At 50.0% G+C, this 26,116-nt stretch overlaps 1 protein-coding gene across 1 annotated transcript; it reads left to right on the top strand.

Annotated features, from left to right (window-relative positions):
* Nucleotides 1-247: 247 nt before the first annotated feature.
* On the top strand, nt 248-12,814 carry LOC147097508 (beta-1,3-galactosyl-O-glycosyl-glycoprotein beta-1,6-N-acetylglucosaminyltransferase 3-like). The gene is made up of 2 exons (XM_085972469.1): nt 248-1,328; nt 11,396-12,814. Exons 1-2 carry the CDS (start codon nt 546-548, stop codon nt 11,924-11,926), a joined length of 1,314 nt encoding a protein of 437 aa, XP_085828595.1. The 5' UTR covers nt 248-545; the 3' UTR covers nt 11,927-12,814.
* Nucleotides 12,815-26,116: the final 13,302 nt, after the last annotated feature.

Here is a 26,116-nt window from a genome sequence, read left to right as displayed (position 1 = left end):
ATTCTAACTTTAATTGATAGACCACTTACCTTTTAAAACTAAGTACTTACGTCTGCTTTTTTCTTGCGTAAAAACTGGAGGCCTTATCGCACGGGCAACCCTGTTTAAAAAAAAAGCGCACGTGCAGACTCCTGCGCGCACGCGTTCCACCTCTGAACCCCTGCGGTTTTCCGCGCATACACTGTGCATGCTGAAAACCGGCACTTCCATCGGGCCCACGCGTGAGTACACGGTGCTTACTCACACGTTGGGACCCGAATTACTGGGCCATTATTTCCTTGAATGTTAGCCATTGTATGTCCACCTTCATACCTTTTTAGTGTAGTCTCCCAATCTACCATGGCCAACTTGTCCCTCATACCCTTGTAGTTTCCTCTGTTTCGATTGAAGACCTTAGTTTCAGAGGCAGAGTGACGGTGTAGCAGGGGTGTGGTTTAATTAACTGTAGGTGTGTGTATATAGGGAAGTATATGAGCATATAGTTATTTAGAGGAGACAGGCGAGGGTTTGAAAAGAATGGTCTTTGAAATTTCTTGTATAAAGATATGAGAAACATTGTCAGTTGCCGCCTCCGGTTGGTTTTGGGCGCTCTGACTGCGCTAACTGGACTTGTATTTCTATTTAGTGGGAATTTTCATTCCTGTGAGGATGCGATGCTGGGAATTTGGGAAAACTCGGGAGATGCGAGTAACAGACGGTGCTTGGATCGGCTTTACACAACCCTACACCTGTCTGCTCAACAGCCGATCTGTCCCCAGATTATTAGAGGAGATCAGGCAGCCGTTGAAGAAGCACTTTTAAACTCTCTTGATGTGTCACGTAAAAAAACTCGTTTGACAGAAAATCATTATCTGAAAATTACGAAGGACTGTGCTGCATTTATAGAGGGGCGTAAGTATCTAACCTTCGCACTCAGCAAGGAGGAGAGGCATTTCCCCGTCGCCTATTCCATTGTGATTCATGGGAACATCGAAATGTTTGAGAGACTCCTGAGGAGCATTTACACCCCCCAGAACGTGTACTGTATCCATGTGGATAGGAAAAGTGCCGCCAGTTTCCATCTCGCTGTCAGGGCTATCGCCGCTTGTTTCCATAATGTTTTCATTGCCAGCAAGTTGGAGAACGTGACCTACGCGTCGTGGTCCCGGGTCCAGGCTGATCTGAACTGTATGGAGGACCTGCTGCAGAGCCCGGTCCAGTGGAGGTATTTCATTAACCTGTGCGGACTGGACTTCCCCATTAAAACAAACGCCGAGATTGTCAGAAACCTGATTGTGCTGAACGGGAAAAACAGCATAGAGTCCGAATTGCCCTCAGCTGTCAAAAAGGTGGGTTGGCGATTTCTTCTATTGGCCTCCTGTACCCTCAAAGTTAAACCGCTGATGCCCGACGTATTGGGTGACTGACATCAACCAGTGGGTGTCCTTTAGTAAAGCAAAGTGCAAGGTCACATGGTTCAACCCCAAAGGATTGGAAACATATTGGATACAAACATGTCCAGTGTTGGTGTCTTTGATAAAGTTTGCGGTTTCAGCCTAGTGTCTGGGGCCAGTTGCTGCTGCCTCAACATGCTCTGCTCTGTCGTGGGTTCACTCTATGTCCTAAACTTGTGACTGCAACCATTAGACAGAAGGAGGCTTGGGTGCTTGCCAATTAAGATTACAACAGCTTGCATCTTTAATGTAGAAAAACATTCCGGGGTGCCTCCTGGAGGCGAAATCAGATTTTTTTAAATGGACGCTGAGGCAGAAAAGAAGAAATTAGGAGGGCTGACCAAAAGTTTGGTTAGTTAGAGGCGGGTTTTAAGAAGAACCTCGAAGGAGGAGTGAGGGAATTCCAGAACATGAGCTCTAGGCAGCTGAAGGCACGGCCACCAACGATGAAGCGAAGAGAGCAAGAGAATCAAAAGGCCAGAATCAGAGGAATATTCCGAGAAATTCATCTCGAGCGGTGGCGAAAACCGGCGGTATCGGATCGGCCGCCCATTATACGCAGTGTCTGATATTCGGTTCCACTGCAGTCAATAGGCTGAATATCAGGCGCTGTGTATAGCAGGCGGTCGATCCAATACTGCACAACCGCCCGAGACGAATTTCTAGCAGAGTTTTGCGGGGGGTTGGGGATGGTAGTTGTAGGGATGGAGGAGATTACAAAGATAAGGAGGGGTGAGGCCATGAAGAGATTAAAACACAAAAATTTACATGATGTGCCTCAATAATCCCGAGACTCGATGTTAGCGAAACAAAACAAGGCTTTTATTAACTTAGAAGATAACACGCAGTGGAGAGAGGTATCTTCCATCTGGAGCTCTGCAGTACTGGATATGAGGCCAGACTGAGCTGGCTTACATAGAGGCCAGGTATGGGCGGAGCCCTACACACAACACATTCCATACATTCCAATATACAATACTGAGGAGAAACCTGAAACCAACCACAGTCACAGACAATACAATGGTGAGGGGAAACCTGAAACCAACCACAGTCACAGGCAGTGATGAATGGAATATTTCATCACATTCACCCCTTCTATAGATTTAGTCTGTTCGGGGGTTTGGTAGTCCTCTGCGACCGACGTGGCTGTTGTGGTGTCGCGGGTGTCGGCTGGGTGTCCCCGGTGGCCTCCTGGGTCTCTGCCAGGGGTGCCGCCAGGGTTGTTGAAGGGGTAGTTGGTGGGGGTGCCGTTGGTCGATGTTCTTCTGGGGGTGATGAAAGAGTCGTGGGTGGGTAAGAGTTGCTGTGGTCGTTGTTGCTGCTATTGCCGTGGTTGTTGTCGTTACCGGCTGGGGCGACGTCTTTTATTGACACGGTGTCCTCCCTTCCGTCGGCGTGCCGGACATACGCGTATTGGGGGTTGGCGTGGAGTAGGTGCACTGGCTCCACGAGAGGGTCCGTCTTATGGCCCCTCACATGCCTTCGCACGAATACCGGACCTGGGATGGAGAGCCATGACGGCATGGATACGCCTGAGGTGGATTTCCGGGGAAAGCTAAACATTCGTTCATGAGGCGTGGCATTGGTGGCAGTACACAATAGCGACCGTATCGAATGGAGCACATCTGAGAGGACTTCCTGCCAGCGGGAGATAGGGAGGCCCTTGGTCCTTAGAGCTGGAGTGACTGCTTTCCATACTGTCCCGTTCTCTCGCTCCACTTGACCGTTACCCCGGGGGTTGTAGCTGGTGGTACGGCTCGTGGCGATACCCCTGGACAGCATGTACTGGCGTAGCTCTTCACTCATGAAGGACGCCCCCCTATCCGTGTGGATGTAGCTCGGCATACCAAACAGGCAGAACAGGCTGTTGAGGCATTTAATGACCGTGGCGCTGGTCATGTCTGGGCAGGGGAAGGCGAATGGGAACCGGGAGTATTCGTCCACAATGTTCAGGAAGTAAACATTGCGGTCGACGGACGGGAGGGGGCCCTTGAAATCTAAGCTGAGCCGCTCAAAGGGCCGTGTAGCTTTGATTAAGTGGGCTCTATCAGGGTGGTAGAACCGAGGCTTGCACTCAGAGACCGAACTTCCTCAATCGAGTAGGGTAAGTTGCGGGACTTTATGAAGTGGAACAGCCGCGTGACCCCTGGGTGGCAGAGGTCGTTGTGGAGGGTCTGTAGCCGATCCCCGGTGGCGCTGGCACACATCCCTCGTGAGAGGGCATCTGGGGATTCGTTAAGGGCCCCTGGCCGGTAAATGATGTCATACTCGAAGGTGGAGAGCTCGATCCGCCACCTAAGAATCTTATCATTTTTGATCTTCCCCCTCTGTTTATTATTGAACATAAACGCTACCGACCGCTGGTCGGTAAGTAGGGTGAAGCGTTTGCCGGCTAGGTAGTGGCGCCAGTGGCGCACTGCCTCCACGATGGCTTGGGCCTCCTTTTCCACGGAGGAGTGTCTGATCTCGGGCCCTTGGAGGGTCCTCGAGAAGAAAGCTACGGGCCGCCCCGCCTGGTTGAGGGTGGCCGCCAAGGCAAAGTCAGACGCATCACTTTCCACTTGAAATGGAGTGTTCTCGTCCACTGCCTGTAGCGTGGCCCGCTCAATATCCTGCTTAATGCTTTTGAAGGCGGCGTGGGCCTCAGCAGAGAGCGGAAAAGAGGATGCTTTCAAGAGGGGGCGGGCTTTGTCGGAGTAGTTGGGGACCCATTGGGAATAATAAGAAAATAACCCCAGGCACCTTTTCAGGGCTTTGGGAGTGTTGGGCAGGGGCAGCTCCCGTAGGGGGCGCAATCGGTCGGGGTCTGGTCCGATTTCCCCATTCTCCACGCTGCCTAGTATGCAGAGGCGCGTGGTGTTGAAAACGCACTTGTCCTCGTTGTAGGTGAGGTTGAGTTTTTGTGCGGTTTTCAGGAACCTCTCGAGGTTCGAGTCGTGATCCTGCTGGTTGTGACCGCAGATGGTGACGTTGTCGAGGTAGGGGAAGGTTGCCTGCAAGTGGTGGTCATCGACCATGCGATCCATCTCCCTCTGGAAGACCGAGACCCCATTCGTCACCCCAAAGGGGACTCTGAGGAATTGGTAGAGGCGTCCGTTCGCCTCGAAGGCGGTGTACGGGCGGTCCTCTGGTCTGATAGGGAGCTGGTGGTACGCTGACTTGAGGTCGATGGTGGAGAACACCCGGTATTGGGCGATTTGGTTCACCATTTCTGATATGCGGGGTAGCGGGTAGGCGTCTAGTTGGGTGTACCTCTTGATCGTTTGGCTATAGTCGATCACCATCCGTTTCTTCTCGCAACCCCTTACCACCACCACTTGGGCGCGCCACGGGCTATTGCTGCATTCAATAATGCGCTCTTTCAGGAGCCTGTCTACCTCGGTCGCGATAAACCGCCTGTCCTCCCAGCTGTACCTCCTGCTTTTGGTCGCTATTGGCCGGCAGTTAGGGGTAAGGTTCGCGAATAGCGAAGGCGGCTTTACCTTCAGGGTAGCCAGGCCGCACACTGTGAGGGGCGGCTGGGACCCACCGTACTTGAGCGTGATGCTTTGGTGGTTGCACTGGAAATCCAGGCCCAAGATCACGCTCGCGCATAGATTCTTCATGATTAATACTTTAAAATTATCGTATACCGTCCCGTTAACGGACAATTGTACCGTGCAGTAACCCAGAATGGTCGATGTCTGGGTTTTATCAGCCATAGAGCTGGTACCCCGAGTAGGGACCACCGTTAGGGAGAGTTGTTGTGCCAGTTCAGGGTGGATAAAACTCTCCGTGCTTCCACTGTCAATTAAACATTTAACCCGGCACCCGTTTACCTCGATGTCCACCATTGATTTGGATAGCGGGTGGGGCCTGGTCTGGTCCACTGTGACCGATGCCACTGTAGGGCCCTGATCGAGACAAGATGGCGTCCACGCTGTCTGCTCACAAGATGGCGGACCCCACGAGGTCGGGCAAGATGGCGTCCAAGATGGCCGCTCCCACGGCGCACACGCGGCGGTGGCGGGTTTTGGTTTTCCGGCGGGGTTCCCTCTGCACACCTTCCCGAAGTGCCCCTTCTTACCGCACTTAAAGCAGGTGGTGCCTTTCGCCGGGCACAGGTTTCTGGTGTGCTTTGGCTGCCCGCAGAAGTAGCAGTTGGGTCCCCGACGCGTCGCGGCTGTCGTAGGGCTTCTGGGGGGAGAGCGGGGCCCCGACGGTGTCGGGCTGCCGGGCGGGGAAGATGCCTTCCAAGATGGCGGCGCCCTTGGTGCACACGTGGCGGTGTGGACGGCGCGGGCTGAAGAGTAGGCGTCCGAGTTTCTCTGGGCCACATCCAGGGATCGCGCGGTGTCCGCAGCCTGTTTCAGGTCCAATCCCGTTTTTTCCAGCAGTCTTTGCCGGATGTAAGTGGAGCTGAGGCCTGTGATAAAGGCATCGCGAACAAGCTCGTCGGTGTACACTGCGGCTTTTACATCTCGGCACTTGCAGTCTTTGCCAAGCATTTTCAGGGTGCCTAGGAACTCCTCCACCGATTCCCCAGGTCGCTGTGCGCGAGTGGCGAGCAGATGCCTAGCATACACCTCATTCGTAGGCTGCTGGTAATGCGCCTTTAAGATGTCGCAGGCGGCCAGGTACGTGTCGGCGTCTTGGATGAGGGGGTAAACCCGGTGGCTTACCCAATTCCGCAGAATTCCGAGTTTCATACTCGCAGCGTCCGTAGCATCTTTGACGGCTGCGGAATTGTCCAGGAAGAATTCCATACACATAAACCAGTGTCCGAAGCGTGCTGATGCGTCCGGAGCATGCTGATCCAAATCCAAACGTTCAGGTTTCAGGAGTTGATCCATCGTGTTGAAAAATAAGTTAATAAAATTGATGTGCCTCAATAATCCCGAGACTCGATGTTAGCGAAACAAAACAAGGCTTTTATTAACTTAGAAGATAACACGCAGTGGAGAGAGGTATCTTCCATCTGGAGCTCTGCAGTACTGGATATGAGGCCAGACTGAGCTGGCTTACATAGAGGCCAGGTATGGGCGGAGCCCTACACACAACACATTCCATACATTCCAATATACAATACTGAGGAGAAACCTGAAACCAACCACAGTCACAGGCAATACAATGGTGAGGGGAAACCTGAAACCAACCACAGTCACAGGCAGTGATGAATGGAATATTTCATCACATTACAATTTTAAAATCGAGGCATTGGGGGGCCAGGAGCCAATGTAATTCAGTGAGGACAGGGGTAATGGATGAAAGGGACTTGGTGTGGGATAGGACACAAACAGCAGAGTTTTGGATAAGCTGAACTTTATGGAGGGTTGAAGATGGGAGGCTGACCAGGGAAGCAGTGGAAAGTCAAGTTGAGAGGTGACAACTTCATGGATGAGGGTTTCATAAGCAGATGAGCTGAGGTGGGGGTGAAGACGGGTAATTTTATGGAGACCGCCTTTATGATGGTATGTGGTGTCAGAAGTTCAGCTTGGGGTCAAATAGAATGCCAAGATTGTGAACAGTATGGTTCAGCCTCAGACAATAGTTGGGGAGGGGGATAGAATTGGAGCCAAGAGTATGGAGTTTGTGGCAGGGGCCAATGAGGATGGGTTCACTCTTCCCAAAGTTTAAATGAGGGGAATTGTGGCTCAGACAAGGGGTAGATTTTGAGCCTCTATGTGGGGGAACATTGCCAACAGTGACCACAACATTATACAGTTTCAATTGGCTGGTAGAGCTAAAGGTACTGAGAATATGCAACTTGTACCAGATTTCAGAAGAACAAATTTCACTAAAATGGCAGATGATTTGGAATGGGTAAATTGGCTAACCCTGCTGTGTGATGAGACTGACGTAGAATGCAAGTGGAAAGTTTTTAAGAACAAGATTATAAAATGTGGAAAACAAATATGTACCCAAAGTCAAAAGAACAAAGTGTGGTAAGAAAAAGCAAAGGTGGCTGACTATTTTATTTATATATATATTATATATACACAAAGACAACTGAGATGTTAACAGAAATGTTTATATAAATGAAAGGCATTTATATAAACAGTTGAGTACAAGGAACAACTAAAGAAAACAAAGGTTGCTATTAGATCAGCAAAAAGGCTGGTGAGAAAAAGGATTGTAGACAACTGTGAAAGTAATGGGAAAAGCTTTTAAATTATGTGAAGAGTCGGAGAGCTATCAAAGACTGTATTTGTAGTGTATGTACCTTTTAAGAGCCCCTGTGTACTGTAATACCGGTAGTGACCACTCGGGTATATAAGCCTGTATAGTGTCTTGTATCTTTTAGTTCACCTCCAGACTTTGTTCAGTAAACACCTGTTAAACCAACTCCTGCATTCCGTGTCTCCATTAATACACGGATACAACAGTATTGGGCCACTGAAGGATGTTCAAGGGCAGGTTAGAAAGGATTCACTGGGTATGGTGGAAATATTAAATAAGTACTTTGCATCGGTCTTCATCCTTGAAGATGATGCTCAGCTATTAGAATTTAATAATGTTACTAACAAAACTAGTAATATTAACATAGATGAACATATTGTTTTACAAAGAATTAAGAACTTGAAAAGAGATAGAGCAGCCGGGCCAGATGATCCCCATCCGAGGGTCCTCGGGGAGATGGGTCATCTGCTGTATGAGCCCCGAGCCTGTATTTTTAATAGCTCACTGCACTCTGGAATAGACTGGAAGGAGGCTAACGTAGTCCCCATCTTTAAAAAAGGTGACAAGACAGACCTGGGTAACTATAGGCCCATTAGTTTAACATCAGTAATAGGTAAGATGCTTGAGGGAATCATTAGGGATGCAATATATGAATACTTGGATAGAGAGGGACATATTAGTGACACCCAAAATGGCTTCATAAAAAGGTCATGGCTTACAAATCTAATTGTATTTTTTTAGGATGTTACAAAGTTGGTGGATGGGGGAAGTCCAGTAGACATTGTCTACTTAGACTTCCAAAAAGCTTTTGATAAGGTACCGCACAAGAGGCTTCTCTCTAAGATTGAAGCCTCTGGTATTAGTGGTCATATATTGGGCTGGATTCAGAACTGGCTGGCAGGACGGAGGCAAAAAGTAGTTTTAGATGGATTTGGACCTGTTTGGAGACCAGTCACCAGTGGTGTCCCGCAGGGATTGGTGTTGGGACTGTTAATCTTTACTATTTTTATTAATGATCTGGATGTAGGTGTTGGGGGCACGATCTGCAAACTTACTGATGATACGAAGATCAATGCAAGTATTAGGACTGTAGACGATGCTTGTCTGCTTCAGGCGGATCTTAATTTGTTGGGAGATTAGGCTCATGACTGGCAAGTGATGTATAACTTGGATACATGCAGTGTTATGCATGTGAGCAGGGCAAATGCTCAACATTCATAAACCCTTCATGGAAAAGCATTAAATAAGGTGGAGATAGAAAGAGATTTGGCCATTCTAGTGCATACGTCTTTAAAGCTGTTCCAGTTCAGCTACAACACTGGCATCTATCCGACAATGTAGAAAACTGCCCAGGTATGTCCTGTCCACAAAAAGCAGGACAAATCAAACCCGGCCAATTACCACCCCATCAGTCTACTCTCAATCATCAGCAAAGTGATGGAAGGTGTCGACAGCGCTATCAAGCGGCATTTACTCAACAATAACCTGCTCACTGATGCCCAGTTTGGATTCCGCCAAGATCACTCGGCTCCCGACCTCATTACAGCCTTGGTCCAAACATGGACAAAGGAGCTGAATTCCAGAGGTGAGGTGAGAGTGACTGCCCTTGACATCAAGGCAGCATTTGACTGAGTCTGGCATCAAGGAGCCCCAGTAAAACTGAAGTCAATGGGAATTAGGGGGAAAACGCTCCACTGGTTGGAGTCATACCTAGCACAAAGGAAAATGGTTGTGGTGATTGAAGGTCAATCATCACAGCCCCAGGACATTGCTGCAGGAGTTCCTCAGGGCAGTGTCCTAGGCCCAACCATCTTCAGCTGCTTCATCAATGACCTTCCCTCCAACATAAGGTCAGAAATGACGGCACAGTGTTCAGCGCCATTCGCAACTCCACAGATAATGAAGCAGTCCATGCCCGCATGCAACAAGACCTGGACGACGTTCAGGCTTGGGCTGATAAGTGGCAGGTAACATTCATGCCACAGAGGTGCTAGGCAATGACTATCTCCAACAAGCGAGAGTCTAACCACCTCCCCTTGACATTCAATGGCATTACCATCACTGAATCCCCCATTATCAACATCCTGGGGATCACCATTAACCAGAAACGTAACTGGACCAGCCACATAAATACTGTGGCAACAAGAGCAGGTCAGAGGCTAGGTATTCTGCGGCGAGTGTCTTACCTCCTGACTCCCCAAAGCCTTTCTACCATCTACAAGGCACAAGTAAGGAGTGTGATGGAATACTCTCCACTTGCCTGGATGAGTGCAGCTCTAACAATACTCAAGAAGCTTGACACCATTCAGGACAAAACAGCCCACTTGATTGGCACCCCATCCACCACCTTAAACATTCACTCCCTCCACCACCGGCGTACCGTGGCTGCAGTGTGTACCATCTACAAGATGCACTGCAGCAACTCGCCAAGGCTTCTTCGGCAGCACCTTCCAAACCCGCGACCTCTTCCACCTAGAAGGACAAGGGCAGCAGGCGCATGGGAACACCACCATCTCCAAGTTCCCCTCCAAGTCACACACCATCCTGACTTAGAAGTATATCGCTGATCCTTCATCGTCGCTGGGTCAAAATCCTGGAACTCCCTCTCTAACAGCACTGTGGGAGTACCATCACCACACGACTGCAGCGGTTCAAGAAGGCGGCTCACCACCACCTTCTCAAGGGCAACTAAGGATGGGCAATAAAAGCTGGCATTGCCAGCGATGCCCTGATCCCATAAACGAATAAAAAATAAGGTACGTGAGCAATTTCGTGAAGCGATAGCTAGAGCAAATAGGGCGTTGGGGTGTATCCATATGACAACTGAGTACACGATGAGGCATACTAGTTTGTCCTTGTACAAAACCTTGGTCAGGCTGCACTTGGAATACTGTGACCAGTTTTAGTCTCCTCACATGGTGGGTGATATTGAGGTTTTGGAAATGGTGCAGAGGAAGGCCATTGGACTACTTCCCAGCATAAAGGATCTTCGTTATCAAGATAGGCTAAAAGAGTTGGGACTCTACACTTTAGAGAAATGTAACTGAGGGGTGATCTGATTGAGGTTTATAAGATAATGAAGGGAATAGATTCTGTTCCAGTTGACAGTTTGTTTCCATTAAACAGGTTAGGGAGGACCAGGGGTCACAAGTTGAAGTTGTGTAAGGCCAGATCTAGGTTTGATGTCAGGAGGTGGTTCTTTTCCCAGAGAATAGTGGAGCTCTGGAACAGGCTACCGCCTCGTGCGATGATACTGATTTGCTGAATTCCTTCAAGCGAGAGCTGGACCTGTTTCTGGCTGGGACGGAGATCACCTCTTACAGAAGGTAGGTATTGCAGGGAATTCAGGGCCACAGTGATCTCCTGGACTAGTTTTGATCGCCTAAATGGGTTGGAGAGGAATTTCCCAGATTTTATTCCCCCAAATTGGCCTGGGTTTTAAAAAAAAAAAAAAAAAAAAAATTTTGCACCTCCCAGGTTTCAGGTGGGGTGGAGAGTGTATATATTGTGATACACAAGGTATCGCAATTATGTGGGATAGGCTGGATGGACCAGAGGGTCTTTACCTGTCCGTCATTGTTTGTAAGTTCATATTTTGACATTGTGCGATTGTGTAAAATGGGTGATCGCAAATGGGCAGCCTGTTTTACATCTCTTCTGATTTTTAGTTCCATTTTGAATTTTTTTTCCCCTTTTTAAAAAATCTTTAGGTTATTATTCCATCTATTTATTGGTTTAATGGCCTTTCTGCAGTAATCACCACATTCTGATCTCTGCTAGCGTGTCCTTTTCTTAAATTACAGGAACGGTGGCTTTTTCATCATGAAGTTAAAAACCAAATAAGCAGAACTAAGGAGAAGAAGAGCTCGCCTCCAATAAGTACTCCCATGTTCACTGGGAATGCTTACTTCGTGGCTGCAAGGGAATTTGTAAACCATTTGTTTGAGAGTCCTGAAATCCAGAAATTTCTAAAGTGGGCAGAAGATACCTATAGTCCTGATGAACATGTTTGGGCTACTCTGCAGCGAATTCCTACAGTCCCAGGCTCCGACCCCCCCAATGCCAAGTATCAGATGTCGGATATGGCAGCCATTGCCCGCCTGGTGAAGTGGTCCTACATGGAGGGGGATATATACAAAGATGCACCCTATCCCAAGTGTACAGGAGCTCACCATCGTGCAGTGTGCATCTATGGTTCTGGTGACCTTCACTGGATCCTGCAACAACACCATCTCTTTGCCAACAAATTTAATCCTGAAGTAGATAACACAGTCCTTCAGTGTTTGGAGGAATATCTGAGATTTAAAACAATTTATGGAAAAGAATTGATGTAGGATTATATTTTATTTCATCCTAACTTTTCCATATTTATTTGCTCTTCACATAGTTGCACATCTCCATTTGTTACCTCTAGACTTGACTATTCCAACGCACCCCTGGCTGGCCTCCCACATTCCACCCCACGTAAACTTGAGGTCATCCAAAACTCGGCTGCCCGTGTCCTAACTCGCACTAAGTCCCGTTCGCCCATCACCCCTGTGCTCGCTGACCTACATTGGCTCCCAGTTAAGAAATGCCTCGATTTCAAAATTCTCATCCTTGTTTTCAAATCTCTCCATGGCCTCACCCCTTCTTATCTCTGTAATCTCCTCCAGCCCCACAACACCCCCCCACCCCCCTGAGATATCTGCGCTCCTCTAATTCTGCCCTCTTGAGGATCCCTGATTATAATCGCTCAACCTTTGGTGGCTGTGCCTTCTGTTGCCTAGGCCATAAGCTCTGGAATTCCCTGCCTAAACCTGTCCGCCTCGCTACTTCTCTTTCCTCCTTTAAGATGCTCCTTAAAACCTATCTCTTTGACCAAGCTTTTGATTACCTGCCCTAATTTATCCTTATGTGGATCGGTGTCAAATTTTTCATCTTAAAATACTCCTGTGCAGCGCCTTGGGACATTTTACTACGTTAAAGGCACTATATAAATAAAAGATGTTGTTGTTTAGCCTCCTTCAACCACCAGGAATGGTAGTCCAAGCCTCTGTGATTGATGATGCCATTGGCTGACAGAAGATGACCTCTGAAATATTTCATCCATCCAGAAACCCCCTACAGAGGAAGGACAAGAAGAAACTTCAAGAGCTATGAAGGAGCTGACCACTCTTCTGCCTTGATGCAGAGATCCTTGGGTTTAAAGGTTGTGTACATTGCTGGGTGCTGCCTTTAAGCTTGGGTAAATGTTTTAAAGATGAGTGTAATGTTAAATCATTAAAGGTAACTTTGATTAATATACAAAGTAGTGTGACTTTCTTTGGCTGGCTACTGTTTGGGTTAACAAAGCACTGGAACATCTATATCCCTACAGTACAGGGAGCATTGGCAGTTATCTGGGATCGCCCTGTGCTGCTACTCTCTAAGCTGCCAGGTAATTTGGGGAAAATCTCACACAAAAAGGTTAGAAAAATGCACCTTTGCAAAAAGGAAAAGAGTGCACAAATGAGATTGGAGAAGCATACCAAGATAACAAATCGGTACACGGAAATCAAAACCTACAGAAAATAAACCCACCCAACAGCTTGGGGAAAATGTACCATCCAGTGACATATTAAACCAGAAGGTCCCAGGCTTAACCCCTGGCCCGTGTTGTGGTTAGAATATGGAACTTGCTACCACAGATGCATTTAAGGGGAATCTAGATAAACACATGAGGGAGAAAAAGAATAGGATATGTTGATGAGGTTAGATGAAGAAGGTTGGGAGGAGATTCATGTGGAGCACAGCCACCAGCATGGATCTATTGGGCTGTATGGCCGGTTTCTGTGCTGTAAGTACTCATAGAAATTTACAGCAGGAGGAAGGAGGCCATTTGACCCATCTTGTCCGTGCCGGCTGACAAAGAGCTATCCAGCCTAATCCCACTTTCCAGCTCTTGGTCCATAGCCTTGTAGGTTACGGCACTTCAAGTGCACATCCAAGTACTTCTAAATGCGATGAGGGTTTCTGCCTCAACCATCCTTTCAGGCAATGAGTTCCAGACCCCGACCACCCTCTGGGTGGAAAAAGATTCTGCTCAAATCCCTTCCAAATCACCTACCAATTACTTTAAATCTATGCCCCCTAGTTATCGACCCCTCTGCTAAGGGAAATAGGTCCTTCCTATCCACTATCTAGGCCCCTCATAATATTATACACCTCCATTAGGTCGCCCCTCAGCCTCCTCTGTTCCAAAGAAAACAACCCCAGCCAGCCTATCCAATCTTTCCTCATAGCTAAAATTCCCCAGCCCAGGCAACATCCTCGCAAATCTCCTCTGCACCCTCTCTAGTGCAATTACATCCTTCCTGTAATGTGGTGACCAGAACTGCATGCAGTATTCCAGCTGTGGCCTAACTAGTGTTTTATACAGTTCAAGTATAACCTCCCTGCGCTTATATTCTATATATTCAGCTAATAAAGGCAAGTATCCTGTATGCCTTCTTAACCACCTTCTCTACCTGTCCTGCAACCTTCGGGGATCTGTGGACATGCACTCCAAGGTCCCTCTGATCCTCTGCGCTTCTCAGTGTCCTACCATTTATAGCGTATTCCCTTGCCTTGTTAGCCCTCCCCAAATGCATTACCTCACACTTCTCCAGATTGAATTCCATTTACTATGTAAAGACAGCAGGCCCGCGGGGGCTTTATTTGGCTGCAGCCCCCTGAACAAGGGAGGTGAAAGAGTCACCTTGGGTTCTCACACCTAACTGATATCCGAAGCTGCTGGAAGAGACATGTGTGTGGACAACAGGGCCTGATTCTCCTCCCACTGGCTGGTTCGCAGTGGGATAGTCCTAACCAATGTGAAACTGCCCAGAAACCTCATTAACCAAGCAGGGTGGGTGGAAGCCAGAAAGCCAGTCTTCATTGGCTTAATACTGCCAGGCAGAGGGAGGCAAAGACTATTCTGCAGCTGGTTAAAGGGCAACACCACCTCTCAGCAAGATGACAGAGGTCACAGCAACCTCGGTGGTGTCAGCAGCTGGAAGTTTCACAGATTACCTGTGGAGGTGCTGTGGCAGAACTGAGGGCCAGGAGGGAACTGAGGCCAAAAGTTCATGTTAGAGAGTGGTGCAGGCTGTGTGGAGGGAGGTGGCAGAGGCAGTCAGTGCAACCTCCACCACCCCAAGAACTGCCACACAGAGCAGGAAGAGGTTCAATGACCTCACAAGGGTAAGTCAGGGCCCGGGTGCCGATACACACCCGCTACTACTCATACAGCTTCACTCACCTCTTTGCAGAATTTTTCTCTGTCACACCGACGTATCAGGGAAATTCACTGTTGCAAAAGGGCAACTTCTCCAAACATTCAAGCAGCTTCTCAATTCACTTTACCTGCTACAAGGGCATCTGCTAGTCTTCACGAACATGTCACTTAAAGGGGCATGGCGCCTTCACGTCTCATCGTCATGGAATGTAACAAGGGCAATATGGTAATCATGGGGGACTTTAATCTACGTATTGACTGGGCAAATCAAATTACCACTAATGGTGTGGAGGACGAATTCTTGGAATACATGCGAGATGGTTTCCTGGATCAGTATGTGGAGGAACCAACCAGGGAACAGGCTATTCTCGATCTGGTACTGTGTAATGAGAAAGGGCTAATCAATAATCTTGTGGTAAAGGGGCCTTTAGGGACAAGTGACCATAATATGATTGAATTTTACATTAAGTTTGAGAGTGATGTAGTCCAATATGAAACTAAGGTCTTCAATCTAAACAGAGGAAACTACAAGGGTATGAGGGACAAGTTGGCCATGGTAGATTGGGAGACTACACTAAAAGGTATGAAGGTGGACATACAATGGCTAACATTCAAAGAAATAATGCATAATTTGCAACAAACATATATTCCTCTAGGGCATAAAAACCCAAAAGGAAAAGTGATCCAACCATGGCTAACAAAAGAAATTAAAGCTTGTGGCGGATCGCCACCTAAACGGGCGCAATCCACTTTTCCGTCCGTGGACAATAAATCGGGCACCTTGCCTTTAAGAAGCATGCTGCCTTTAAGGCATAACAAAGGAGCAGGCGTCGCCCTCAGTGTGTACTCAAAAGCGCGGGTGTCGCCCTCAGTCTGTTTTCGGGTTTAGCAGAGAGAGGAGCTGGGGCAGCCATCTCTCGAGAATGTAATAAAAGCCATGTGTTCCTCAGATCGGGTCGGCCTCCATTCGTGTTCCGCGGCAGCCACAACATTGGTGACCCCGACGCTCAGAACGTATTCCGAGCACTGCAATGGCGGACACAAACGCAGTTTCCGTGAAACTGCCGGAGTTTTGGGAAAACCAGCCCGAAGCCTGGTTCCTCCAAGCTGAGTCCCGATTCCAGCTGCGACACATCACCACAGATGGGACGAAGTATGACTACCTCGTCGCATCACTCGGTAGCTCCACAGTCACGAAGGTCTGGATAGCGCTGCAGAACTCACCAGAGGAGGGCAAGTATGCACATCTTAAGGCCGCGCTCCTTAAAAAATTTACGACCTCGACATACCAGCGAAACTGCCGCCTCCTCGACCTTCCAGGCCTCAGTGACGCCTCACCGTCAGACCTCCTCTCCCACATGCTCTCACTCACCGACGAGAGCCCACCCGGGTCCCTCTTCCACACGCTGTTCATCCGCCAGCTACCTCCCAGCATCCGCCCAGCGATCGTGGCGTCCGGCCTCACGGACATAGAAGCCCTGGCCGACGAGGCCGACAAGCTGCTGTCCGCTCACTCCAGCCGCGACGTCGCTCCGGACCTGGCAGCCACAGCCTGGGCGCGCCCCTCACCGGCCACCACGCGGCCACAAGGCCCAGCCACGGGGCCCACGGGGCCTTCGCGCCCCACAAACCCGGGCTACTGTTACTACCACGCACGGTTCGGCGCCAGGGCACAACGGTGCACACCTCCCTGCTCCTTCAAGTCCGCCCCCGTACCAGCCCCCGTGATGGCCGTGGGCCACGCAGGCTCCCTGCTGTACGTCACGGATGACAAAACCGGCCGCCGGTTCCTGTGCGACACTGGAGTTCAGCACAGCATCATCCCAGCCTCCGCCCTCGACATCCAAAAGGGCGAACGAGGACAGGCGCTGGCTGCCGCTAACGGCTCGGACATCCGGACGTACGGCACCCGCACAGTCACCCTCGACCTCGCTGGTCGCCGCTACCGATGGGAGTTCATCACTGCCAAGGTACTCTCCCCTCTCATCGGCGCAGACTTCCTGTGCGCCCACGGCCTACTGGTAGACATCCCTCGACACCGCCTCGTGGACATGAACACCATGTCCCCCATCCTGGGCGCCATGGCCCCCCGTCAACCCGCCGACATGGCGTCACAGTGCCACGCCCGGGCCACGGATGACTACTCGGCACTCCTGGCCGAATTCCCGGCCCTCACCAACCCGACCTTCTCCGCAGAGGTCGCCAAACACGGGGTGGAACACTTCATCCCCACCACAGGCCCCCCAGTGTATGCCCACGCCCGCAGGCTGGACCCGGCCAAACTGGAGAGCGCGCGGACCGAGTTTGCCACTATGGAACAGCTCGGCATCATCCACCGCTCCAACAGTCCCTGGGCCTCCCCACTCCACATCGCCCCCAAACCAGGCGGGGGTTGGCGCCCCTGCGGGGATTACCGCCGCCTCAACAATGCCACCACCCCTGATCGGTACCCCGTGCCGCACATTCAGGACTTCTCGGCTAGACTGGCCGGCCGCTCAGTCTTTTCCAAAGTCGACCTGGTGCGCGGCTACCACCAAGTCCCCGTCCACCCCGCGGACGTCCCCAAGACGGCCGTAATCACCCCCTTCGGTCTTTTCGAGTTCCTGCGGATGCCCTTCGGCCTCAAAAATGCGGCCCAGGCATTCCAACGGCTCATGGGCTCGGTCCTTCGGGACCTGAAGTTCCTGTTCGTCTACCTGGACGACATCCTGATAGCCAGTTCCTCCAAGCAGGAACACCTCGAACACCTTCGCATCCTGTTCGGGCGCCTCAGCGCCCACGGGCTCATCCTCAGCCCAGCCAAGTGCCAGTTCGGCCTGGACAAGATCGACTTCCTCGGCCACCACATCACCCATGCTGGGGCCATTCCCCTGCCCACCAAGGTGCAGGCCGTCCAGCAATTTCCCCGCCCCACCACCATCAAAGGACTCCAGGAGTTCCTCGGGATGGTGAATTTCTACAACCGCTTCATCCCCAAAGCGGCGTCCCTCATGAGGCCCCTGTATGAAGCCCTCCGGGGCAGGAGTGGCAAGATGGCGGTCGAATGGACGGCAGACGTATCAGCCGCCTTCAACTCCACCAAGACCGCGCTCGCCGACGCCACCCTGCTCGCGCATCCACGGCCCAATGCCAGAGTAGCGCTCACCACGGACGCCTCCGACCACGCGGTCGGCGCCGTGTACGAGCAGTGGGTCGACGGCGCCTGGCAACCACTTGCCTTCTTCAGCCGCCAACTACGCCCCCCGGAGGTCAAGTACAGCACCTTCGACCGCGAGCTCCTCGCGCTGTACCTGGCGGTCCGCCATTTCTGGTTTTTGCTGGAGGGCCACCCCTTCACTGCGTTTGTCGACCACAAACCCCTGACATTCACAATGGCAAAGACAACCGACCCCTGGTCCGCCAGGCAGCAGCGCCAGCTCGCGGCAGTGTCCGAGTTCACCACGGACATCTAACACGTCTCCGGCCGAGACAACGTGGTAACCGACTGCCTCTCCCGCCCCGCCATCCACGCCGCACACCTGGCAGTCGACTACGCTCAACTCGCAGCAGACCAGCTCACGGACCCTGATCTGCTCTCCGCACCTACCAACCTACCAGGGCTACGCCTGGCCGACGTCGCCTGCGGCCCGACCGCAGTCACGGTCAAGTGCGACATATCCCTATCTCAACCTCGGCCCGTCGTCCCAGCGTCCTGACGCCGCCGGGTATTCGAGATTCTCCACAACCTCTCCCACCCCGGCGCCCGCGCATCCATCAAATTGGTAGCCAACCGCTTTGTCTGGCGCGGCCTTCGCAAGGATGTGCGTACTTGGGCCAACTCCTGCCTAGCCTGCCAACGGGCCAAGGTGCAGCAACACACGAAAGCACCCCTCGAGGAGATCACCGTCCCTTCACGTAGATTCGACCACATCCACGTGGACATCGTCGGGCCCCTGCCGCCGTCGCAAGGCCACACGCACTTGCTGACGATCGTCGACCGCACCACGCGCTGGCCCGAGGCAATTCCACTGACCTCTACCACCACCGCCGACATCGCCAGAGCCTTCGTCAGCACCTGGGTCGCACGGTTCGGCGTCCCCTCCGACATGACGTCGGACAGAGGTCCGCAATTTACCTCTGAACTCTGGACCGCCATCGCACGCAATCTCGGGGTGACCATTCACCGCACCACAGCGTACCACCCCCAAGCCAACGGACTGTGTGAGCGGTTCCACAGATCCTTGAAGGCATCTCTTCGAGCCAGCCTCCAGGACGGCGCCTGGACCGACCGACTCCCGTGGGTCCTCCTCGGCCTGCGCTCCGCGGTTAAAGAAGACCTCCACGCATCGGCAGCAGAGCTCGTGTACGGCCAGCCGCTGCGCGTACCCGGCGAGTTCCTGCCCACCGCCACGACACCCTGGTCAGCCGACCAGCAACGCCACGACTTCGCCTCACCGGCGCTACAGTTCGCCCCGGTGCCCATTGCCCGGCACGGCGAATCCACCTCACACGTCCCACTAAGCCTGCACCACGCACGGTTCGTTTTCGTCCGGCACGATGCCCACCACGGACCCCTTCAACCCCCGTACGACGGGTCCTACAAAGTGCTACAGGCTGGGGACAAATTTTTCGACCTACAAGTGGGCGACAGGACTGAAAAAGTGTCGGTTGACCGACTCAAGCCAGCACACTCGGAGCCCGGTGAGCAGGTCCCAGTAGCTCGTCCACCGCCACGCGGCCGACCTGCCCTCAAGTCAGTACACCCGGCTGCTCCATGCCCGGCCGTTCCACGTCCACCGGCGTCCTACAAGAGCCGCTCCGGCCGGCCCATCAGACCGCCGCACCGTCTCGTCCACACCTCCTAAGCGGATTCTGGGGGGAGCTGTGTGGCGGATCGCCACCTAAACGGGCGCAATCCACTTTTCCGTCCGTGGACAATAAATCGGGCACCTTGCCTTTAAGAAGCATGCTGCCTTTAAGGCATGACAAAGGAGCGGGCGTCGCCCTCAGTGCGTACTCAAAAGCGCGGGTGTCGCCCTCAGTCTGTTTTCGGGTTTAGCAGAGAGAGGAGCTGGGGCAGCCATCTCTCAAGAGAATGTAATAAAAGCCATGTGTTCCTCAGATCGGGTCGGCCTCCATTCGTGTTCCGCGGCAGCCACAACAAGCTAGTATTAAGTCAAAGGAGGAAGCTTATAAAGTTGCCGGAAAAAGCGGTCAGCCTGAGGATTGGGATCTTTTTAGAAATCAGCAAAGGGGGACCAAGAAATTGATAAAGAAAGGGAAAATGGAATATGAGCACAAACTAACGAAAATATAAAAACGGATTGTAAAAGCTTCAATAGGTATGTGAAAAGGAAAAGACTGGCGAAGGTAAATGTAGGTCCTTTACAGTCAGAGGGAGACGGGAGAATTTATAATGGGGAATGAGGAAATGGCTGAGAAATTAAATACTTTGTTTCTGTCTGCACGGAACAAGACACAAAAAACCGCCCAGAAATACGAGAAAACCAAGGGTGTGACGAGAATGAGGAACTTAAAGAAATTATTAATTAGTAAAAAAAAGTACTAGCAAAATTAATGGGACTAAAAGTCAATAAATCCCAAGGACCGGATGACCTACATCCTAGGGTTTTGAAAGAGATGGCCATTGGAATAGTGGACGCATTGGTTGTCATCTTCCAAAATTCTATAGATTCTGGAAAGGTTCCTGCAGATTGGAGGATAGCAAATGTAACCCTGCTATTTAAGAAAGGAGGGACAGAGAAAATGGGGAACTACAGACCTGTTAGCCTCACATCAGTAGTTGGGAAAATGCTGGAATCTTTTATAAAGGATGCAATAACTGGGCACTTAGAAACTAATAGTAAGATTGGGCAGAGTCAACATAGATTTATGAAAGGGAAATCCTGTTTGACAAACCTATTGGAGTTCTTTGAGGATGTAACTAGTGGAGTAGACAAAGGGGAACCAGTAGATGTGGTGTATTTGGATTTTCAGAAGGTGTAGTGTCCGTGTGTTGATAAAGACACTGAAGACAGGAGTTGGTTCATAGGTATTTACTAAGCAAAGTCTGGGGGGGGGTTCTAACGGATATACACAATACACAGGCTTATATAGCCCGAGTGGCAATCACCGGCACCACAGCACACCTGGGGCTCTTAAAGGCACATACACTACAATTCCTCCCCTTTTAGCTAACCAGTACATCATATTTTAAGTAATTATTAATTACATGTTATAAGCAAAATAATATACATTGCTGTAGTTAATTAATTATAAGTCAGTCTCTCAGGAGGCTTCCTGACTCGGTCCGGATAACGCTTCGGGGGTGTAGTAGTTTCTGGTGGTGTAGTAGGTTCTTCTGGCAAGGCTGATTCGGCTTGAATGCCAGTGTCGGGTTCATCGGGTTCCAGTATCACCGGATCGGAGGTAGATATGGGTATCTCTACTTCATCGTTAGATGTATAGAGTGGTGGTGTAGGTTGTCCCTTTTTGGATGACTTTATGATTTGGTCAGCATGGCGCCTTATTATGCTTTCTCCGATGTCCACGGTATACATCAGTGGCCCTAGTCGTGTGCAGATAGTTCCAGGCTGCCATTTCTCGGTACGGTAGTCCCAGGCCAAAACTTGTTGACCTATCTGGAAGGTTCTAGTTGGCCTTTCATTCATGCCTTGAAACTGTCGGTTCTCCACGTCCCTTCTGATGTTGGGCTTGACCAAATCCAGCCGGCATCTTAGGTTTCTATTGAAGAACATCATGGCGGGAGTTTGGTTGGTAACCATATGTGTTGCATTCCTGTATGCGAATAAGAAGTTATCCACCTTGTGCTGAAGTTTTATGTCTTCATTACCCATGGCCTTTATGGCCTTCTTGAAGGTCTGGACAAACCTTTCAGCCAATCCATTGGTGGCGGGATGGTATGGGGCGGACGTGTAGTGCTTAACCCCATTGTTTAAGAACTTTCTGAATTCTTCGGACACAAATTGCGGTCCATTATCAGAACAGATCTGTTCCGGCAGCCCATTCCTGGCAAATATGGTCCTTAATACTGTGATGGTTTTTTCCGTGGTGGTGGAGGACATCTTTATTACCTCCGGCCACTTGGAGTGTGCATCAACCGTGATTAAGAACATTGAGTCCATAAATGGACCAGCAAAGTCGATGTGTACCCTTTGCCAGGGAGATGAGGGCCACTCCCATGGATGTAGAGGGGCTTGTGGTGGAGCGTTTTGGACCTTCTGGCATCCTAGGCAGCTCTTGGTCATTTCTTCAATGTCTCCATCGATACCTGGCCACCATACAAACGCCCTGGCTAGGTTCTTCATTTTCACTCCACCCAGATGCCCCTCGTGAAGCTCCTTTAGCACTTTATCCTGGAGTTTGGGTGGAATCACCACTCTGGATCCACACATCAAGGTTCCTCGGCACACTGACAGCTGTTCTCTTCTTTGCGAGAATGCTGGCAACAGTGGTTCGCCATGTGCTGGCCATCCCTTCACTGTTAAATCGTAGACCCGTGAAAGAGTCGGGTCATTTCTCGTTTCCCTTTCAATGGCAGAATTTGTTACTGGTAGACATTCCACTATGGTAGAGTGGAACATCTCCATTGGGTCTACTGTAGGTGCCTCTTCTACCATTGGCAACGGTAGGCGCGATAAACCGTCAGCATTCCCATGCTGTTTTGACCCTTTGTATTCTATGTTGTATTGGTGTGCCCCTAGAAAAAGGGACCACCTCTGTAGCCTTTGCGCTGTCATAATGGGAACACCCTTTTTAGGGTTGAATATGGAGATGAGGGGTTGATGGTCAGTCAACAAGGTAAATTTTTGTCCGTGTAGGTAATGGTTGAATTTCTTTACTCCCCATACCAGGCTGAGTGCTTCACTGTCGATTTGGGCATAGTTACGCTCAGCTGAGTTCAATGAGCGTGACGCAAAAGCTATCGGCCGTTCCGAGCCATCAGGGAATTTATGCGATAATACTGCTCCTATGCCGTAAGGGGATGCATCGCACGCCAGTTTGATTGGCAGTGATGGGTTGTAATGAGCCAAAACTTCTTTGGATGTGATTAAGTCTTTGCATTTATGGAAGGCACTTTTGCAGTCTTCGTTCCATTTCCAAATTACTCCTGTTTGTAGCAGTTCATTAAGAGGGTGTAGAAGAGTTGATAAGTTCGGTAAAAATTTATGATAGTAATTTATTAATCTCAGGAACGACCTTAATTGTGAAACATTTTCAGGTGCTGGGGCTTTTATGACCGCCTCAATTTTTTCAGGTGACTTATGCAACCCTTCCTTATTTATTATGTGGCCACAATATGATATTTGATTTCGGAAAAATTCGCACTTGGGGCGATTTGCTCGTAGGCCCCGTTCTCTCAGCCAAGTGAGCACCTGCTCTAAATTGGCAAGGTGCTCGTTGTCGTTTTCTCCTGTTACAAGGATGTCGTCTAGGTAGCATTGAGTCCCCGGAATCCCTTGGAGGACTTGCTCCATAGCTCTTTGCCAGATAGCTGGAGCGGATGCTACTCCGAAAACCAGTCGATTGTACTGGTACAGACCTTTGTGTGTATTTATCGTGAGATATTTTTTAGAGGCCTCTTCAACCTCCATCTGTAGATATGCCTGTGCCAAGTGAATTTTGGTGAAACGTTTCCCTCCGGATAGTGAGGCGAAAATATCTTCTATCCTCGGAAGAGGATACTGTACCGTGTGAAGGACCGGGTTTACAGTCACCTTGAAGTCTCCACAGATGCGAATTTTTCTCTGTTCTTCAGATTTATCATTCTTCAATGCTTTCTTCATGACTGGAACGATGGGTGTTGCCCACTCGCTCCAATCTATTTTAGATAATACGCCTGCCTTTTCCAAATTCTCCAGCTCTGCCTCGACTGCTGGACGAATTGCGTATGGCACCGGTCTTGCCTTAAAAAACTTGGGAATTGCTGCATCTTCCACTTTTATTGAGGCGGTGATGCCTTTCAAGGTTCCTAGTTTCTCTTGAAACACTTCCTTGGCGTTGGCCAAGATGTCTTTTAATCGTTCAGGTATGACGTCATCATCATTTTTTTCTTTACTGGTCACCGTCAGTGCCTGAATGGAGTGCCAGTCTAAACGTATTTTTCTGATCCATTCACGTCCCAACAGCGGTGGACCACCATCTTGTAGAACGTATAAATACAACTTCTGTATTTCCTTGCCGTTGTATACAACAGGCACCCTTATTTTTCCTTTGGGGTATACTTTCTGCCCCGTATATGTTTTCAAGATAATGGATGTGTCTTTTAAAGGTATATGCGGAAATAGCCGCTCGTAATCCCGTCGATTTATGACGGTTAGAGCTGATCCTGTATCTAGCTCCATTTTAACTGGGGACCCTGCTATTGTGAGGGTAACCCAAATGGTCTGGTAATCTTCTTTGGCAATTACATTATGTAATTTGAGAGAGCTTAGTCTCTTGTTCCCGGAGTCGCTATCGCTCTTCTGGTCTTCGGAGCTACTGTCCGTCATCATTTGTACCTTTCTGTGCTTTTCCTTATTGATTCTTTTCCTGTTAGTGGATTTTTTGTTTCCAGATCGGCACACACGTGGAATGTGTCCCATCTTTCCGCATCGCCTGCATGCTTTTTCCTTGAACCAGCAGTCCCTCTGGTCATGGGTGGATCTGCCGCAGCGATAACATCTCTCGAAACCCCGTGTCATTTCATGGGTGCCGAAGTCCTGTGGCCTTTGCTGTATCTCTGCAGCTCCTATTGCACTGAAAGCCTTGTCCAGTGTTAAATTTTTCTCAGAAGATAGCTTTTTTTGTGTTTCTACACTTAGGGAATCGCAGATGAATTTGTCTCGCAGAGAATCTGCCAGTCCTGCCTCGAATTGGCAGTGTAGGGTATCAACAATCTCCTCAAAATTCTTGTCCATCGGTTCGGCTGGAGTGATTAAGTTTCGTAACAGCTTGTATGTCTTTGCGCCCATTAGATCCAGAAGCACTGAAGCTTTTTTTTCATCTTCTGTTCCATTTGCGGTGCAATATACCTCCACTCTTTCCACATATGTGGTCCAATCCTCTATCTCGTTATCAAAAACATCAATATTGCCAAAATTAGGCATCTTAGAAAAGATATGGCGCTTCCCGCGCTTTTCTTTCTTTTCTGTAGAAAAGATATGGCGCTTCCCGCGCTTTCCCGCCGCTGCTGCCGATGACAACGCTGTTTACTGCGGTTTCCGTTTGTTTTATTTTTTTATTTACTGTTGGAGACTCGTTCCCGCCGGAGTTTTTGTCCAGGTCTGAACGCTGACCTGCTTGCCGCACCAGCCGTCTCCCGAGTGCTCCCTCCCAGTCCGTTATTGCTTGCCTCCGATTTCGCTGCCTGTCTCAGCTGCAGAGCCAGCCGCTGGAGCCCCAGCCTGACGCCCAGGAAGGATTTAGCGCAGTACCTGCCACCAGCTTGGCCAGCTGGTGAAACCACAGCTTCTCTCACTTCCGTGAGTCTTCAGGACGCCCGAGGAATCGATGTCCTTGAGGTGCTGCAGAATTGCAGGTAAGTCCGTTTCCACTTCGTCGCCACTGTAGTGTCCGTGTGTTGATAAAGACACTGAAGACAGGAGTTGGTTCATAGGTATTTACTAAGCAAAGTCTGGGGGGGGGGTTCTAACGGATATACACAATACACAGGCTTATATAGCCCGAGTGGCAATCACCGGCACCACAGCACACCTGGGGCTCTTAAAGGCACATACACTACAGAAGGCCTTCGATAAGGTCCCACACAAGAGGCTGGTGAAAATTAAGGCACATGGAATTGGGGGTAATATACTAGCATGGATTGAGAATTGGTTAACAGACAGAAAACAAAGAGTAGGGATAAACGGGTCTTTTTCAGGATGGCAGGTTGTGACTAGTGGGGTACCTCAAGGATCGGGGCACCTCAAGGATCGGGGCTTGGGCCCCAGCTATTCACAATCTATATCAATGATTTGGATGAGGGGACTAAATGTAACATTTCCAAATTTGCTAAGCTAGGTGGCAGTGTCAGTTGTGAAGAGGCTTCAAGGGGATCTTGACAGGCTCAGTGAGTGGGCGAGAACATGGCAGATGGAATATAAGAACAACATAAGAACATAAGAAGTAGGAGCAGGAGTAGGCCAAACGGCCCCTCGGGCCTGCTCCGCCATTCAATAGGATCATGGCTGATTCGAATCTAGACTCACGTCCACTTCCCTGCCCTCTCCCCGTAACCCTTATCAGCTAGGAAACTGTCTATCTCCATTTTTAATTTATTTAATGTTGCAGCTTCCGCAGCTCTCTG

This window comes from Somniosus microcephalus, chromosome 32 (genome assembly GCF_052327205.1).
Source record: "Somniosus microcephalus isolate GS21.2 chromosome 32, FLI_Smic_1.0, whole genome shotgun sequence".
NCBI classification, from domain to species: domain Eukaryota; kingdom Metazoa; phylum Chordata; class Chondrichthyes; order Squaliformes; family Somniosidae; genus Somniosus; species Somniosus microcephalus.
The sequence above is the reverse complement of the archived record's forward strand: the minus strand, read 5'-3'. Positions and strand labels throughout refer to the sequence as shown.